Source organism: Puma concolor, chromosome B1 (assembly GCF_028749965.1).
Source record: "Puma concolor isolate L17-30 chromosome B1, mPumCon1.1.hap2, whole genome shotgun sequence".
NCBI lineage: Eukaryota > Metazoa > Chordata > Mammalia > Carnivora > Felidae > Puma > Puma concolor.
Window position 1 is genome coordinate 164152758 of NC_141670.1, and position 16178 is coordinate 164168935.

At 33.3% G+C, this 16178-nt stretch overlaps 1 protein-coding gene across 2 annotated transcripts in view; it reads left to right on the top strand.

Annotated features, from left to right (window-relative positions):
* Positions 1-15848, top strand: part of CHIC2 (cysteine rich hydrophobic domain 2) — a 53748-nt gene extending 37900 nt beyond the window's left edge. For both annotated transcript variants that reach the window (XM_025921484.2, XM_086705048.1), the window contains exons 4-6: positions 10654-10710; positions 10877-10936; positions 14404-15848. In XM_025921484.2, the coding sequence (XP_025777269.1) occupies positions 10654-10710; positions 10877-10936; positions 14404-14454 (168 nt within the window). In that variant the 3' untranslated portion in view covers positions 14455-15848. The remainder of the gene's footprint in view (positions 1-10653; positions 10711-10876; positions 10937-14403) is intronic.
* The last annotated feature ends 330 nt before the right edge of the window (positions 15849-16178 follow it).

The following is a 16178-nucleotide window of genomic DNA, read 5'->3' on the forward strand; positions in this document are numbered from 1 at the left end:
GTGCAGAAATAGTGTAAGTTTGTAATTACTTGTAATGTTTTTCATGAAGTAGCTCTAATAACAGAAGACAATAAATATATGTCCTTAGGGCCTAGGAACATGAAGTGGCCACCTGCAATCACAAAATGCATTTGAATCTTGTCTTATATCTCAAATACTCATTTGAATTTTTCATTCTATTGCATAACATATATTTGTTTTAATAAAAAATGTTTAAAATTACTTCTGTTCAAAAAAATTTTTTTTAATGTTTATTCATTTTTGAGAGACAGATACTGAGTGCGAATGGGGGAGGGGCAGAGAGAAAGTGAGACACAGAATCCAAAGGAGGCTCCAGGCTCCGAGCTGTCAGCACAGAGCCTGACTCGGGGCTCGAACCGTGAGATCATGACCTGAGCTGAAGTCAGGCGCTTAACTGACTGAGCCACCCAGGCACCCCTAAAATTACTTCTTAAGTTGATAGTATGGAAAAAGCATATTTGTCTTATGAAAATGCTGGTTTCAACTGCCATTTCTTTATGCTGCTAGTGTGCCATTCTCTGGAAAGTACTTATTCAACTAATATTTCTGAAATCTCATTAGGGCTTGGTGTACTGTTTTAGATGCTGTTTAGGTACTATTTAGAGGTTATGCGTTTCCTCTTGTGAATTTAAAAGACAAAAAGCAATGAGGTGATTACAGATAGTTGATAAGAACTTGGAAGACAATAAAACAGGAAACTTCAGCCTCTTAGTAGGTTCTCTGGTAAGCACCTGAGGAGCTTCCAAGTGAATAAAATGCTTTAGCTTCATTAAATAGATTTTATGGCATTTCTTTGCAAAAGCTTATTTTTGCTTACATATTTGTTTATACTTTGCTCCCTGATTGTGCCTTAATTGTAGTATTATAATTTAGAAAATTTATGTCCAAGTAAGTGAACTCTGACTTGTATGTGTTTTCACTTGGGTTTGGCTGATTTTTTGAGGAGACAGGTTTCATAATTTTACTGTGTGTTGTGTTATAGTATTTTTGTTTTGATTTGTGTTTCATATTGGAGTAACTATTAGTTTCAGTCTTCTGAGACTTTGTGCATATTTATATCCTACTCCAACTTTAATAACTTTATAGACTCTGTATATGCTCTTAGCCATTATCCTTTTTGACTGAAAACCCTAAGTTGTTGACTGTTCATACACCAACTTCTTATACTTGTTAGTTTAAATTTACCTCCTCTTTTCCGTGCCTTATCTTTCTTACATATGACCAGAATTATGTGGTTTCTAAAAATGCTATATGGATTTGTTGTAAATAGTGTATATTTCCATTCCCTTTATACTCTTTTATTTACTTATTTTTATTTATTTATTAATTTTATTTTTACTTAGTCCTCTATCAGGGAATCATTTGCTTAGGAATAGGGAAGTAGGCTGCACCATGTGGTACCTGGGATCTGTAGTTTGGTGCTAGAAAGAACTGGTTTGGAAAGTGGCACTTACTCTGAGTGACTTCTCAGTTTACACTCTAAACTTCAGTCTTTACCTAAATAGAATGGTGTTAATCTCTTACTTGCAGTGTTTTAAGACTTAGAGCAAGTGCAGGTAGAATACTTAGTATAGTATTTTGCCTATAGTAGGTGCTTAGTTAATGGCAGTTGCTATTATTATCATTTTATTATTGTTTTTCCTGGTATTTGTCCTGCTAACTGCTATGTCCCAGTGCCTCTCACAGTGCCTCACGTCTACCTTGTGTTCAATAAATATGTGTTGAATGAATGTACCCTTTGGCTTTTGAAATCCTTGAGTAGTAAGATCCTAAGATTTCAGAAGATACGGTTCTTACTATTCAAAACAAGATTCCTACGTAAATAAAAGCATTTTGTCTTTTAGAGTAAGTAACAGGCATTTTTTCCTGCAGTGTAATAGTGTAATAGTAAATCACCGTTTGAAACTGGGTGACCTTGAGGGAATCACTTAACACCTCTGTGAGCCTGAAGTTTTTCTATCCCCTACTCCTCTTTTTCTTTTAATCTGAAAAAAAAAAGGAAGCCTAACTGACCTCTCAGGTTCTTTCCAGCTCTGAAAATCTGTAATCCTTTAAAAATTGATCTGTGTCAGTCTACCAGAAATGTTTGTATTTCTGAGCTTTAAGTAAAGAAGTTTTCAGTGTTGATTTTAATTTCAAATGTAAAGAATGAACATTTCAGTAAAATTTTTCATATAGGTTTTTTTTTTTTTTTTTTTAATTTTGGCTTCTCTGAGTTTGTTTGTTTTTTTAAGATTTTATTTTCAAGTCATCTCTATACCCAACGAGGAGCTTGAACTCACAACCCTGAGTCACAGGCTCCACGCACGGACTGAGCCAGCCAGGTTCCTCAAGTTTGTTTGTTTATTTGTTTGTTTGTTTTAAAAGGTAATTGCTATTTAGGTTTTGAAACTGATGAAAAGGGCCTGTATACAGTCTAACTGAATTTCTCTTTAAATTGTGGTATGCTTAGATTTACTTCTGGATATCTTTTTCTCTCAGCCCCAGTTTAGTTAACTAATAATTATGAATTACTTTCCTTGGGATGTAGTTGGAGTTGAAAATCCAAACGGGGGAGGTCAGGAGTAGAGTTTTTGAGTGAGAATATAGTCTTGTAAGACTTGAAGAAATTCAAGGGAAAGTCAACCTGGGGGAATCATAATTAGGAAGCTACAAATATTTGTATATGGGAGAAATTTGAAATATAGTTACTCAGTTATACTATAGTATTAAAAGTTACCAGAGTTTTCAGAACTCTAAGTTACTCTGTGTTTAGATGGTGAGAATTTGTAGTCAGTAACTGAATCATAAAATGAGAATGGCATTGAACATTTGGGTGAAGAATTAGATAAACAAAAATGCCTCTACCATATTGCAGATAATGAAACGAAGCAAAACAAACTTAAAAGCATCTCTCTCTCTCGCTTTTAAAAGTGTATCTATTTATGTTTTAGTAATCTCTACATTCAGTGTAGGGCTTGCACTTATGACCCTGATGGGTCGAGAGTCACCTGCTTTTCTAACTGAGCCAGGCAGGCACCCCCAAATTTAAAAACATCTTAATGAAATTTTAGTGAAGGGGAATCCTGAAAAGTTTCTAACAAACAAGGGATGATGAAAGAAATGTGTTCTTATAATAGTCATTATTATTAATTGAAGATGTAGAAAATCAGTGCTAACTTTTTTTCTTTTTTAGAATGCTATCCAGTTTGCTTTGTTTCTATAAATATAATGGATATTTATAAGGGCTTTCATGTGGTCAGTAATGCTTTTTGTCTTCAATGTCTTTTTTTTCTTGACTTTATATGCCCTTCTTACAGAGGTTTTTCAGGAATCTGATCTTTGTCGCGAAGGAAGGTTTAATGCTCTTTTAATGTATAGTGATACACTTAGTATTATAAAATACGATTTATAGAAATTTCTATCCTGTAAACCAGGAGAAACAAACTTGAATTATACATTTGGGTATAACTCACATTATGTATTAACGTAGAAATGTATTAATGTTATATTTAAGAAAACCTTTCATATTGGCTATCTGACCTTTATACCTTCTTTAATGTAATTTAACATATTAACATTTGGTTTATAACGTAAGTCACTCCAAATTGCTAAATTCCTGATAACTGAAAATATTTTGCTATAAGATATAAACTCTGTAGTGATATGTAATGGAATAATAGACTCCAAGGAACAAATGAAGAGAAAGATCATTATAGATAGCCCCTGCTTTTTGAAAGTTCACATTGTGAATACTTCAGTTTTACAAAAGTTCTGTATTCGTACCTGTTTTTGGTAACTCACTGAATGAAATCTGAAGAGGATTTTGGCTTTTAGGAAAAAAGACAAAAAGTGAAAATAGTGTTTAGCGTTTGTTTTGCAGCCAGCCGTCATAGAGACAGTGGGCACCCGGGGCAGCAGGAAGGATCCCACCAAGCTGCCTCCCCGGGGAACTACAGTGAGCATCTCAGCATCCAGCCACCATAGCTTTGAACTGTGTCTGTGAGCATCAGTACCTTATCTCCTTTTATTTTGTACATTTGTTAGCAAGATGTGTCCTGATGTATCAGAAGAACCTAAGAGGTTATTTTTTGGGTCTGAGAAATCTCAAAAAAATTTCCATATAAATTAATGGTAATTGCTTCTTTGTACTGTTTCAGTTTATGGACAAGTTTTTGTTAAGAACACTCTTTTGGATAGTGGGGGAAACCTGTCTTGTACACCTGCTATTAGCAAAGCATTTTATATGCATTCTTTTTGGATTTTCTGTCTCCCTTTTTACTAAAGTATGATTGGTGTACATAAAAACTGTACATATTAATGTATACACCTTGATGAATTGCGGCTAAGTATACACCTGTGAAACTGTCACCATAATACCATGAACATGACCATCACCTCTGATAATTTCCTCCTTCCCTCCCTCTTGTGTGTGTATTTGTGTGTATGATAGAGTATTTAACTTGTAAGATCTGTTCCATACATTGTCTTTTTTATCCAGCTTTGAGATACAATTGACATGTGTAAATTTAAGGTGTACAACATGATGATTTGATATATACATACATTGTTGAAACCCATCTAAAATTTTTATACCAGTCCTATGTGGTAAATATTACAATATCTAATAGTTATTGAGTGCATACTGTGTGCCAGGGATTGGCTTAATCATTTTACTTGTAGTGTGTCATGTAATTTTCCCCAGATTTCATGAGTAGATGTTCATGTTATTCCTACTTTAATGATGAGAAAACTGAGTAATCTGTTTGGAGAAGTTAAGTAATCTATTTGAAGCCCCACAGTCTCAAGGCTAAGCCACGGTTAGAATCCCAGCCTTACTGCTCCAGATCTCATGCTTTTTTTTTTTTTTTTTTTTTTTCCATTCTCTGATAAGGATACAAAATTAAGCTTTTAAAAATTACTGATTATAATTTGATTTTATACCTAGAAGTAGGGGGATTTTAAAGGTTTGAAAGAAACTTAAAGTAAAATCATTACTGGGGAGCCTGGGTGGGGCTCAGTCAGCTAAGTGTTCAGTTTTGTCTCAGGTCATGATCTCATGGTTTATGAGTTCGAGTCCAGCATTGGGCTGTGTGCTGACAGCTCAGAGCCTGGAGCTGGCTTTGGATTCTGTGTCTCCCTCTCTCTTTCTGCCCCTCCCCTACCCATGCGCGCTCTCTCTCTCTCTCTCTTTCTGAAAAATAAGTAAACATTTAAAATTTTTTAAAATTATTAAAAAGTTAATGTCCACATAAAATTTTCAAAAGGAGCCTTTAAGTATAGGGAGGGAATTTGCTTAAACATCCTTCTGAGGAATTTGATCGTGTTCTAGTTTGTCTTTTTGCTGAATCCAGATTTTTCGTGTGTCACAATAAGATATGCCATTTAATTTTCTGCACATCAGTACAATATAAGTCTTATATTAATTCCGAATAGAGGTGTATCATGTAATTTTCTCTTGTTCAAATAATTCATTTAAAATTTTATATGGTTTCTAATGAATTACAGCTAAAAACATTTTTGTGTCACTTATTTTAGCAATTTGAATTTGCACAGATGTTAAAAGAAAGTATAGTTCTTGAAAAATACTTAAAATACTTTAAAAAATAAGATTATGCATATATTCAAGCATTGTTCTAGTTAAAGCTTAATGCATTATAAATTTAGGAGTTTAAAATTAAAACTTGTTTTAAATAAGAAATTGAATTTAAATAAGAATTGATATTGTGATGTTATAAATTAATCTTATTCAAATAAATTTGAAGTTTCAATAGCTGAACTTTTATAAATAGTTATTCGTGAGATATTTTATTTATACATCTTATTAACATATCTTAGCATCTTTATGTTTTACAGACTGGTAAGAATGCCATTTCTTTGGGAAAATTTCAGAGAAATTTTGTTACAGCTTCTACATTTAGCATTTTTTTCTTTGGCTTTAAAGTACTTTAAAATTCATGAGATTTCCATTGATTGTATTAGCAACTTTTAGAAAACCACTTTTTGAAAAACCACTTTTTAAACAATTGATTGTGATCAATGAATCGTTGGTAATTGAGGATGCTATTAAGTAATACTTGCAGCAAAGTAGAGGAGTAACATGCTCCAGGTTTTCTAGAGGATTTCTTGCTGCCCTAAATGACTTATTTAGATCTACTGGCACATAATTTGCTTATAGGGAGTAGTAATTTATTCCTTAGGAAGTAATGATATTTAGAAAAAAATGACAAAAATGCTTCATAAAGAGTCCAATTTGAATTTTCAGGAAACCCTAATTTTCAATTGTGCTAACTTACTATTTCTAGGTGCCTCATAGGTATTTTACTATTGTAAGCTTACTTTATTTAGATGCCTCTTTGGAAATTGATAGGAACATGTCATACGTATTGTAAATTTTTTTATTAATCATTATTTAGGTAGCCATTTTGTGAATTATCCAGGCCGTTTTACTTCTCTTAAGATTTTCACGTTTTCACTTATTTCACAATTCTCAAAAAAGTGGTCTCAAAGGTAATAGAAATAGAAGCCAAAATTTCTATCCTTCTGTTATTACTACTTGTTACTTAAAAGTCTGTTTGTTAAATAAGTTTATTTAGAATTGCAATGTTTTTGAATCTCTATTATTTTTTACTTTAACATTGCCATATGGCTATATTAGAGTTAGTTCACCTGTGACAGAAATAGAATTAGCAAGATGTTGAAGAAATGTGTGAAAAAAGAGTTAAAGTGAGCTTTGTGATAAGGAAGATAGGTGGGAGTCCAGGTTCTTGGAGCTGTCCCCTTACAGACCAGGTTAGTGGCATGCCATTATTCCCTTAAAAACTTGTTTTGCTTGCATGGTGTGAGTTGGTGGTCTTGGTCCTTTTCGTTAAGAATCCATGATAAAATCAGATTTTTGTTTATCATCTTATGCTGCCGGACCGAGGATTCATTGGTAAAGAACCACTAACCTGTCCTCTCACCCCCAGGGTGTGAACGCTGAAAAGGATTAAGGCCCACTGTAGGGAAGCTTGCACTGAAGCCTGCACTGCCCTCTCGCCTGTTCTTTTCAGTTAAATAGAAGAAGATTTTTGGTTCCCATGAATATCAATCTGGTGCTTTTCATAAGCACCAAATTCTTTTAATAAGATCACTTATTTTTAGAAATCCACTGGGCTAGAATACTGAAAAAGGATTTTTTTTTTTTTTTGGTATTTTGTGTTGACAGATCCTGTACATACTAATTTTTTTCGATGCACATTAATTTGCTTTAATTATTGAATTTGGTGATGGATACAAACTTCTAAAAAATCAAGAACAAATTTTTATATGGCTAGGTTTGCTTGTCTAGTAGTAATTATAGAGTTTGGCAGTGTTAAATCTTATATTTCTTTAGAAATAGCTATCTAACAACACTGTGGACATAAACTCTTTGATTTCTAGGTGACTGCAATTATGAGGTGCTTTCTCTTCCTGTTTAAAGACTTTTAAATAGCTTTTACAAATGCTGAGATGTATATTTTTTCAATATTTGCTAAATTGATGTTGTATTTGATCTTGAAAATATATTTTGATTTTGTTAGCTAAAATAAGTACAGAATATTAACCATTCTTGGTAGTTAAAGCTTTATTTTTCCATTTAATTTGAGCTTTTGTTGTTATTAACAAATCATTTGTGGCACAGTTTCTTGCTCCCTTTTTCCTTCCTTCCTTCCTTCCCTCCTTCCCTCCTTTCTTCCTTCCTTCCTTCCTTCCTTCCTTCCTTCCTTCCTTCCTTCCTTCCTTCCTTCCTTTCTTTTTCTTTCTTTCTTTCTTTCTTTCTTTCTTTCTTTCTTTCTTTCTTTCTTTCTTTCTTTCTTTCTTTCTTTCTTTCTCCTTTTTCAAATGACTGCTAAGAATCTATATACTTGTCACCTTAGTGTCCTAGAAATGTTCCACTTAGATCAAGGGTTCCTTTCTGGTTTTGTATGTTCTCACCTGCTCCTCACTGTAAATCATTGAGATGTCAAGTGCAGTGATTAATTAAGCTGCACGTGCAAGTGCTTTTTTTCACCTGTCAAGCAGGAAAGAAGTCTTATCGCAAGATTAGATGTTGCTAATTCACAGTTTTTTCTCCAGATTGTCTAAGTACGTAGAAATATTTTATATTTAGATGCTTATTCAGAATACGGCATACCAGGGTTTGTTTGCTTTAGAATTCTTAAATGTCGTAAGATACAATTATTATACCAAACCCTATCATTAAACTCCTAATTAGAGGCAAAGAGTCAATTCAGAATTCCTACATAAATATTTTGGAATTTCAGGCTCATACTTTGTAATTTACCTTTTATCCAAAAACTGCTAGTTGATGTCAGTTATTTAAAGTAACTACTTTCAAGTTTCTAAATTAATTTTGTGTGCATCATATACACCATGAGATCCATTCCTAATGAGATCCATTCTCGCTATAGTATAGCATAGGTTTAAATTTGTGATGAAATGATGTTGATGGTATCTACACTTTCTTTTTTTGCGCAATGAATATTTACTGAATGTAATGTTAAGCTTTTACTTTTTATACATTGATAGAAAACAACGGACTCGGAAAGCTTGTTCTCTCCTCCCTAGTTATTTCATTCTCCTCCCCCTGTTTTAAACATCAGTAAAAGTAAAACCTCAAATTGTATAGTAATCTTAATCTATTATTAAAAAGTCCTAGAAAGGAAGATTACAAGGTAGATTCAGGTCTTGAATCGGTTTGCCATTGGTTTAGCAGCGGGTGGGCAGGCAGATGCCTGCTCAGAGTAGAACCTATTGCCATTTTTCACCATTGATAGAGTAGCCTTTCAGAGTCAATGAGCTCTGTCAATGTGAGCTTGTCAAGGCTACAACTTCATAGACCTGAGAGGCGGTTTGAGAGGTCAGCCCTTTTCAGGTTCGCTGTGATGCAAATGAACTTTAATGCTTAAACAACTATTGGAATTTTTATGTCTGCTCCTTGTTCTTTTTTCTTCACAAAGTCATTGACGAGACATTCAGTGCTTTTTAAATTGGAAGTTGCATTGTGCTAAAGACCTAGTACAGATTTACGGAGGGCTGAAAGCAGTTAGATCATGTTCTTTTCATGGTGCGATTAGAATCAAATCGATTTCCCTACAGCCTTCAGCATTCAGATGGCAATTTTAACAAAGCTTGGGGGCTAGACAAGGGACAAAACGACTGAACTGAATGTTAATTACACTCTGCAGCCTTATTTTCTTTTGATTTGGGGCTGACTGGCAACTAAATTAACAAAAAGTGTGACCATAACTGCTGCCCTATTTTCATTTAAAAGGAGAGCTGCCTCTAAAAGGCTATCTTTACAAAGAAACAAGTGAGGTCTGCTGATCATTGTTAACAAGGGCACTTTTTTCCTTTAAAACTCTTGCCAAAAAAAAAAAAAAAAAAAAAAACCCACACAACTGTTAAAAAAAAAAAGTAATGTAATAAATTAGTCATTGGCGTATTATTGCTCAGAGTTAGGTGATTTTCTGATTCTTAGGACATAAGCTTGGAGAAAATAGTAATAGTGGGTAACTCATTGGTAGCTATGAATTATAATTGGCACCTATGTGACTAGTGTAACGTTAGTATGTACAACATGCTAAAAGGTAATGTGGTAACTTAGGTTACTGTATATACTTTAAATATTAACCATTTATTCTGTGACAAACTATTGAAAACCAGCTTGATCCTAACAATTTTTCACCTTGCTCATCCTTGCTTGACCTGCAGATTTTCATATTTGATTCTTAGTAGTCGTTTAGTTGTGCACATTAATAGCGCTGGGTGCTTTTTTTCCTTCCCTTGCAAGGAAGCTGCAGCTGCACCAAGTTGCAGTTGCTTCTGGTGGCAGCACCGTCCCTTTTGCACCTGCAGCTGTGTCAGTCTCATCCTAACACCTGGCATCATGAATTATCCTCTCCTTTATTCACACGTCCAGGCAAGACACGTTTCATGCCGCATGGTGTATATTGCAAAAATCAAGTGAACTTAAACATAAATTTTTCAGTTGATTCCTTGAGCAGCTAGTAGTATTGATTTAAACTTTTGATTTTAATAATCACTTTTGTTGGTTTATATACAGTTTTGCCTCTGCTTGAAAATCTTTGTGGAATAATTAATAAACTAGCTTTTAAATTTGGACATTATTTTTTAAGTGTGATGTAAAAGTTTGTTTTGATAGCTGGTTGATTTTTTATTAATTTTTAATTATTTTCTTTTTGATTTTACCCTAAAGTCTTTTGTATTTTGTTAACTGATATTTAGATAACTTGTTTTAAAATCGATATGAAGGAACTTTCATCACTAAATACCGCAAAAATATTTTTGAAAGAAACGGGGATTAAAATGTATATCACTTGGTAGATTACATTAGCTTTTTAGACGTTGGCAGTTTTAAACCAGAAGCTAGTAATTTTGAAACGGTTAAAAAAAGATACAGTGCTAGAGAATAAAGCCATATCTTTATTAAAATAGAGTACTACTTCTGGTCAGGTTACTATGCAGTACGAAAATGCTGAAAGTGTTCTAGACTACCATGTACTCAGTCACTGTCTTCTTACCTCTCTCCTTTTCACACAAAAAACAGCTGCAAAACAAAGTTTTTCTAAAACCAGTCAAGAGTAAACTTTTTTCTCATTTGTCTTCCAGACACGAAGATCGATTGAGAAGTTATTAGAATGGGAAAACAATAGGTTATACCACAAGGTGAGTACCGCAGGGAGCAGCTTCGTACTGTTGGGGTCTGAATTGCACAGTATGGAAACAGATGCTTTTGTTGAACTAAAAATATGAAAGGTGGACAAATGGGTTAGTCTGTGCGCTGCAATAAAACAGAGCTCATTTTTCTTCTTTTACTCTCCCACTTGTCTAGCTGTGCTTGCACTGGAGACTGAGCAAAAGGAAATGTGAAACGAATAACATGATGGAATATGTAAGTTAAAGGGCTGTTTTGTGAGTTTCTCTATTAAATGATCATTTATTTTGCTTCTGATCTTATTCTTTCCATGATTATTAATCAGCAAAGGTGTCAGGAGCTTAATCTCCTGAGTGCAAGGATTTTCTACGGTTCACAGATGCGTGGTTTCATGTGCAGGACTGATTTATAAAGTTATGAATGACTTGAGAACAAGGCTTCACTGTGTTCTGAAAAATAATAAATTAATTGCCAAGATAAAATAGCCTGAACGTGTGTTGATGGAGTGTGAAATTTTAGATGCTGTATAAAGAATAACCACAACTTTGGTTACGCAGCAAGTCAGATATGGCTTTTTTATATAATGCTAATCAAGTTTCCAAGTATGGAAGAAAACCTTTCAACCAAGCCGTCGGAGCTTAAGAAACCTTTAGCCTTTATAGATTTTAACTGCCCATACCTCAGTGGCCTTTAAAGAATCTTTAAAAATGTTATTAGAATATTGTTTTGTAAAAATTATCTTAGAGGGAAGGCAGGAGGTGAGATGTTGCTCATCCTGTATTCTTTAAAAGACATCTAAGTGGTGCATGTATACAATGAATTTGAAAATTTATTCAGTATGGGATTTAACTTACTGACTCCTTGATTTTACTTGAGCGATTTTCCTTGTACAAAGTTGAAAATACTGTAGAAAATCATGAATTTTTATTTACTCTCCCTTGAGCTTGAGTGCTTTATTTTAAGTATGGAAAGGTTATTATATTGAAAGAAAAAGATTTGTGAAGGGTTAACTGTTGAAAATTAAAGTCCTAGTCTTTGTGAAGTACCAGGCACATTTCTGACAAATTTTGTCTATTCTTTGAAACAGTACAGCCATCATAGATAGTGTAGATTTGTGTGTGCATGTGTGAGAGAGTCTGTGTGTGGCTAAGAGATTGATTAAAACAGTGCTTAAATAGTTGCAAATTATCATAAAATCATTTTTCTCTGTAGCGTTTTCCCTTTCTTTCATTATCATACAGTCAAATCCCATTTCTAACCTTGAACAGAAAAGACATCTTAAAAATGTCTTTTCAGTGAATCAAAAACGTAGATTTTATCATTATTTAGTATAGCAGACATGTTAATGTATGATGATGTGAAAGTCACTTGATACTTTTTTATTAAAAAAAGTACATTCCAGTAACTCGTTTTGAGATTGACCTGTGAAAATGTTGGTCTTGTGCTCTCATGATGGTAAGAGAGTTTATGTATCTTGTGAGGAGGGATGAATATGTAGATTTAAAGGCTTTTGTGAAAAAATACTTGCTATATTTATAAACCCAAATAGTAGTGAATTTCTAAATTGACTTTCAAAAGTAAAACATAAAAGTTATTCCCAATGCTGTTATTTCCAGATAGAGCTATGAGAAAGTCATCCATTCATAAAATGTACTCATTATATTCATGCTTATTTTTATGACATATTTTATTAACTAAAAATAATTTACTAACCTTCCAAAACATTCTGAACTATGTGCTTTGTTTGTAAAATAGTTTAATTTATTACAAATTTTTAGATAAACACTTTTCCTCTAAAGCCATATTATTCTTACACCATCATAGGAGATACCCAGAAGAGTAGTAAAAAGGAAAAAAAAACAGGGATGCCTGGCTGGCTCAGTCAGTAGATCATATAGGACTCTTGATCTCGGGGTTGTGGGTTCAAGCCCCATGTTGGGTATAGAGATTACTTAAAAATACAAATTTTGTTTTTAAACAAGGAAAAATACAGGAAAATTGCTACAAAATGTATTTTTATCTAAATTTTCTCACAGTACGTGTCATTTGTGATAGTCGCATGGTGGAATAACATAATTTCAAAAACTCCCTAAGAAATAATTTTAAAAAGTTAAGATAGCACAATAATTAGTAAGAAGAGAGTGCTTTGTTTTTCTAATGAATTGGGCCTTTTTACCACAGCTTTCTCTTTGACCTTAGCTTTTCTTTAACTTACAGAAATTTCATTTGTTAGTTAAAAGAAAAGAATTCTCCTCGGTTATATTTTGAATATTGGGGACAATCTGGAAAAAAATAAACTTGATACCAACTTTTATCCAGATGCAGTAGAAGAAATAAGACAAGTGGCCAGTTTCTGTGTGTGACTCTGAAGGAAAAGAATTTCTAGGATATATTTTTTGGAAACCAGTAATAATTGACGTGTAGTCAAAGATAGCTTTTATTTTGTATTACGTACTTGTAGTATGTAATGTAATGCCTACACCTAAGACCTGAAATTATAAAAACTGCTTGATGAGGACATGTTTGAAATATAGAAGTATTTATTGAATGTTGACTCATAAGTTGTTAAACCTCAAATCAGGTAGTTTAATCATCAGATTTTAGAGCTGCACAGAATTTTGTCATCTAGTCCAGTCCCTTTATTTAATATGAGGAAACTGAGAAACAGGGGAATCTAGCTCAAATAAGAAAGCTAGACAGGAAGCTAGTGGACTTTTTGTCAGCAAATAACAGGTCAGAGAGTGGCACCTAAGGCTTATTAGTATGAGATAACCAAAGTAGCGGAGGAATATTTTTGAGCTGTATGTGGAAGAGCCTTCTTTATTGAGGCAGATCAAAAGTCAAGAGAAATGAATAGTGAAAATGGATGTTTCTGGCCTATTTGGCTAAATGTACAAGAGTGTCCAAACCTGGAGGTTACATCAGGACAAGTTTGTGAAAGAAAAAATGAGGAGTTGACCAAACTTGGAAGCTGTTCAAGTAATGTTTTGTTTAGCATCTATTTCATACAGAGTTGGAACAAGGGAAAGAATTGATTGTAATTTAAAGCAGCTCAAGATTGGAATAAAAATTAGCTCTAGTCAACTTGTGTTTTTCTGTGTTACTGTGTTTTGTTTTTATTGGTTTTCCTAGTAAAAGGTCTTTTGGAACAAATTTAACCTTTAATTTTGCTAACCTAGGAAGAAAAGGGCTTCTGAAAAAATTAAGAGATCCTTTATCAAGAGATCCACATATCCTGGTACAGTAAAGTGAGAGCAAATCTAGAACCTAAAGACCCATGGAACTGGGTTAGGTACAAAAGAGGAAGCCTGAAGAAATAAATATTGGGTTGGCTGCAACCACATGGTGCAGTAGAAAGGGCAAGGCTTAGGAGTTAAGATAGCCCTTTGTTCAAGTATTGACTCCACAGTCCATGATGTTATACTTCTTGGATCATCGCTGTCCTCATCTGTAAAATGAGGATGCTAATACTTGCCTCGTAGAAAAGTTGTTGGGATTAAATAGATGGGTAGAGTATGAAACACTTGGTATGGAGTCCAGTTCTCATCCCATGACTGCTAGCTCTGGCTCCCTTTTCTTGTCACGCATGCATGCATTCTCCGTCAGAGACAGCGAAATTGCTGTGAGCGACGGACTAGAATTGAACGTTTTTAAGATAAAGATGTACTTAAATCTTTTTAAAACTTTTTTCTCTCCCTCTACAGGTCATCCTCATAGAATTTTTACCAAAGACACCGATTTTTCGACCAGATTAGCATTCACTTTATTTATAGAGACTTTCCAAGTATGTTGTCTTTCCAATGGTGCCTTGCTTGGTGCTCTCCTGGTGGTGACATAACATTGGTTCTACAGAATCGTGTGGTGTTTTGTTTTTTTGTTTTTTTTTTTCTGTTTTTGTTTTTTTAAATAACCGCATGTTCTAAGTGTGCATTTTTGTCAAACTTTGCAACAGTTATTTCATACAGATGTTTAATACTTAAGTTATTGTGCTCTTTTCTGTTATGTATTCTGATTTTCAAGGATTACTTTTTTGTATTACCGAAAAAATACATTTGAACTTAGCATAAAAAGTGGCCAGCCTTTTTTATTTTATCACCAAGGTACACACACAGTCCTCTATTTATTAATTCCATAATATAGAAGAACACTTTTGTAAGCCTCTACTTATCTATTCCAAGCACACTCTTTGTATTATTTTTCTTCCTTTTAAAATTTAAAATAGTTATTGTTTTAAAATAGTAAGTTTTCTTTAATAGCTTTTTGGAATCTAACATATCCTTTTCCATACAATTCCTAATGCTCTGTTTACAGCAGAAATATCTGTTACGTTATGAAGACCTATCAACAAATTTTGAAAGTGTTTCTGTCTTCAGAGGTAGTAAGGCAGTATTAAATTATTTTTAATAGAATAGACAAATAATGAATGGTATGCATGCACCTAATGGTTACTAGAGCTCAGGATCACAAAATATAGTAGCATTACAATCTGTGTATATTTTTGATCAAGATGATAATAATGGCCTTACTTGCGTTATTTTTTATTGTTTATCAAATCTTCTATAGAAAAGTATGGAAATACTCCTTTTAAAAATTTCTAAGGAAAATACTTCTCCCAATCTAACATAATTGTAGAATGGATATATGTTTCTGAAAAGTTTTTGGAAGAAAGCAAAAGTTCTAGAATTAAAAGTAAGCTGGTGTTTAAATACCCCATTGATACTTAGAACAGATTACTATTGCTAAGAAACGGAGGACCTATTTAGTACTGTTTTTATCCACTAGTTTGCTTTCAGTCCAGTTATGTATACTTTTTTGACTGAGAATGCGACATGTAAGTTTGAATCAGATTAACATATTTCTTCTAAATATATACAAATATACATATCCCCCCCCCTTTTGGTTGTACATATCTCCATGCATTTTAAAACTTTCTAAATTTCTGAATGGCCTATGTGTAAATTTTTGTTTTTATAAACCTGAAATTATACAAGTTTTAATGTGTGTCAAGAACTTGTTCCATTCAACTGTGGTATCTAGCAATAATGTGAATAACTTTTGAAATTATATAAACTATGCTTACTAATTTGTATTAAGAATTGGTACCACTATACAGTATCTTTTCTCCTTGTATTAAATCTTTTAAATACCAGTTTCTTTAATTTATATACCTGTATTTTTTAAAAGTATTTCTCTGTACTTCTCCAGAGTACTGTAATTGTATATAAATTTGAATAGTTGGAGTCTAGAATCTTATATCCTATATCCTATATTGGACATTAGGAACTATCTTAAAAACTAGGGTGTTGTTTTTGTTTTTTGTCTGAGAATGATTTGTTTCCATTGCCCCCCAAAACACTTTTCCTGCGAAGAGTTCAGAGTACAAAGATTCAAACACTTCTTTCTCGCTTTATTGACTTCATGTCCAGGGCATGTCCTACCACATTAAAGTAGTGGAACTAAAAGGGAATGCTACTCAAAA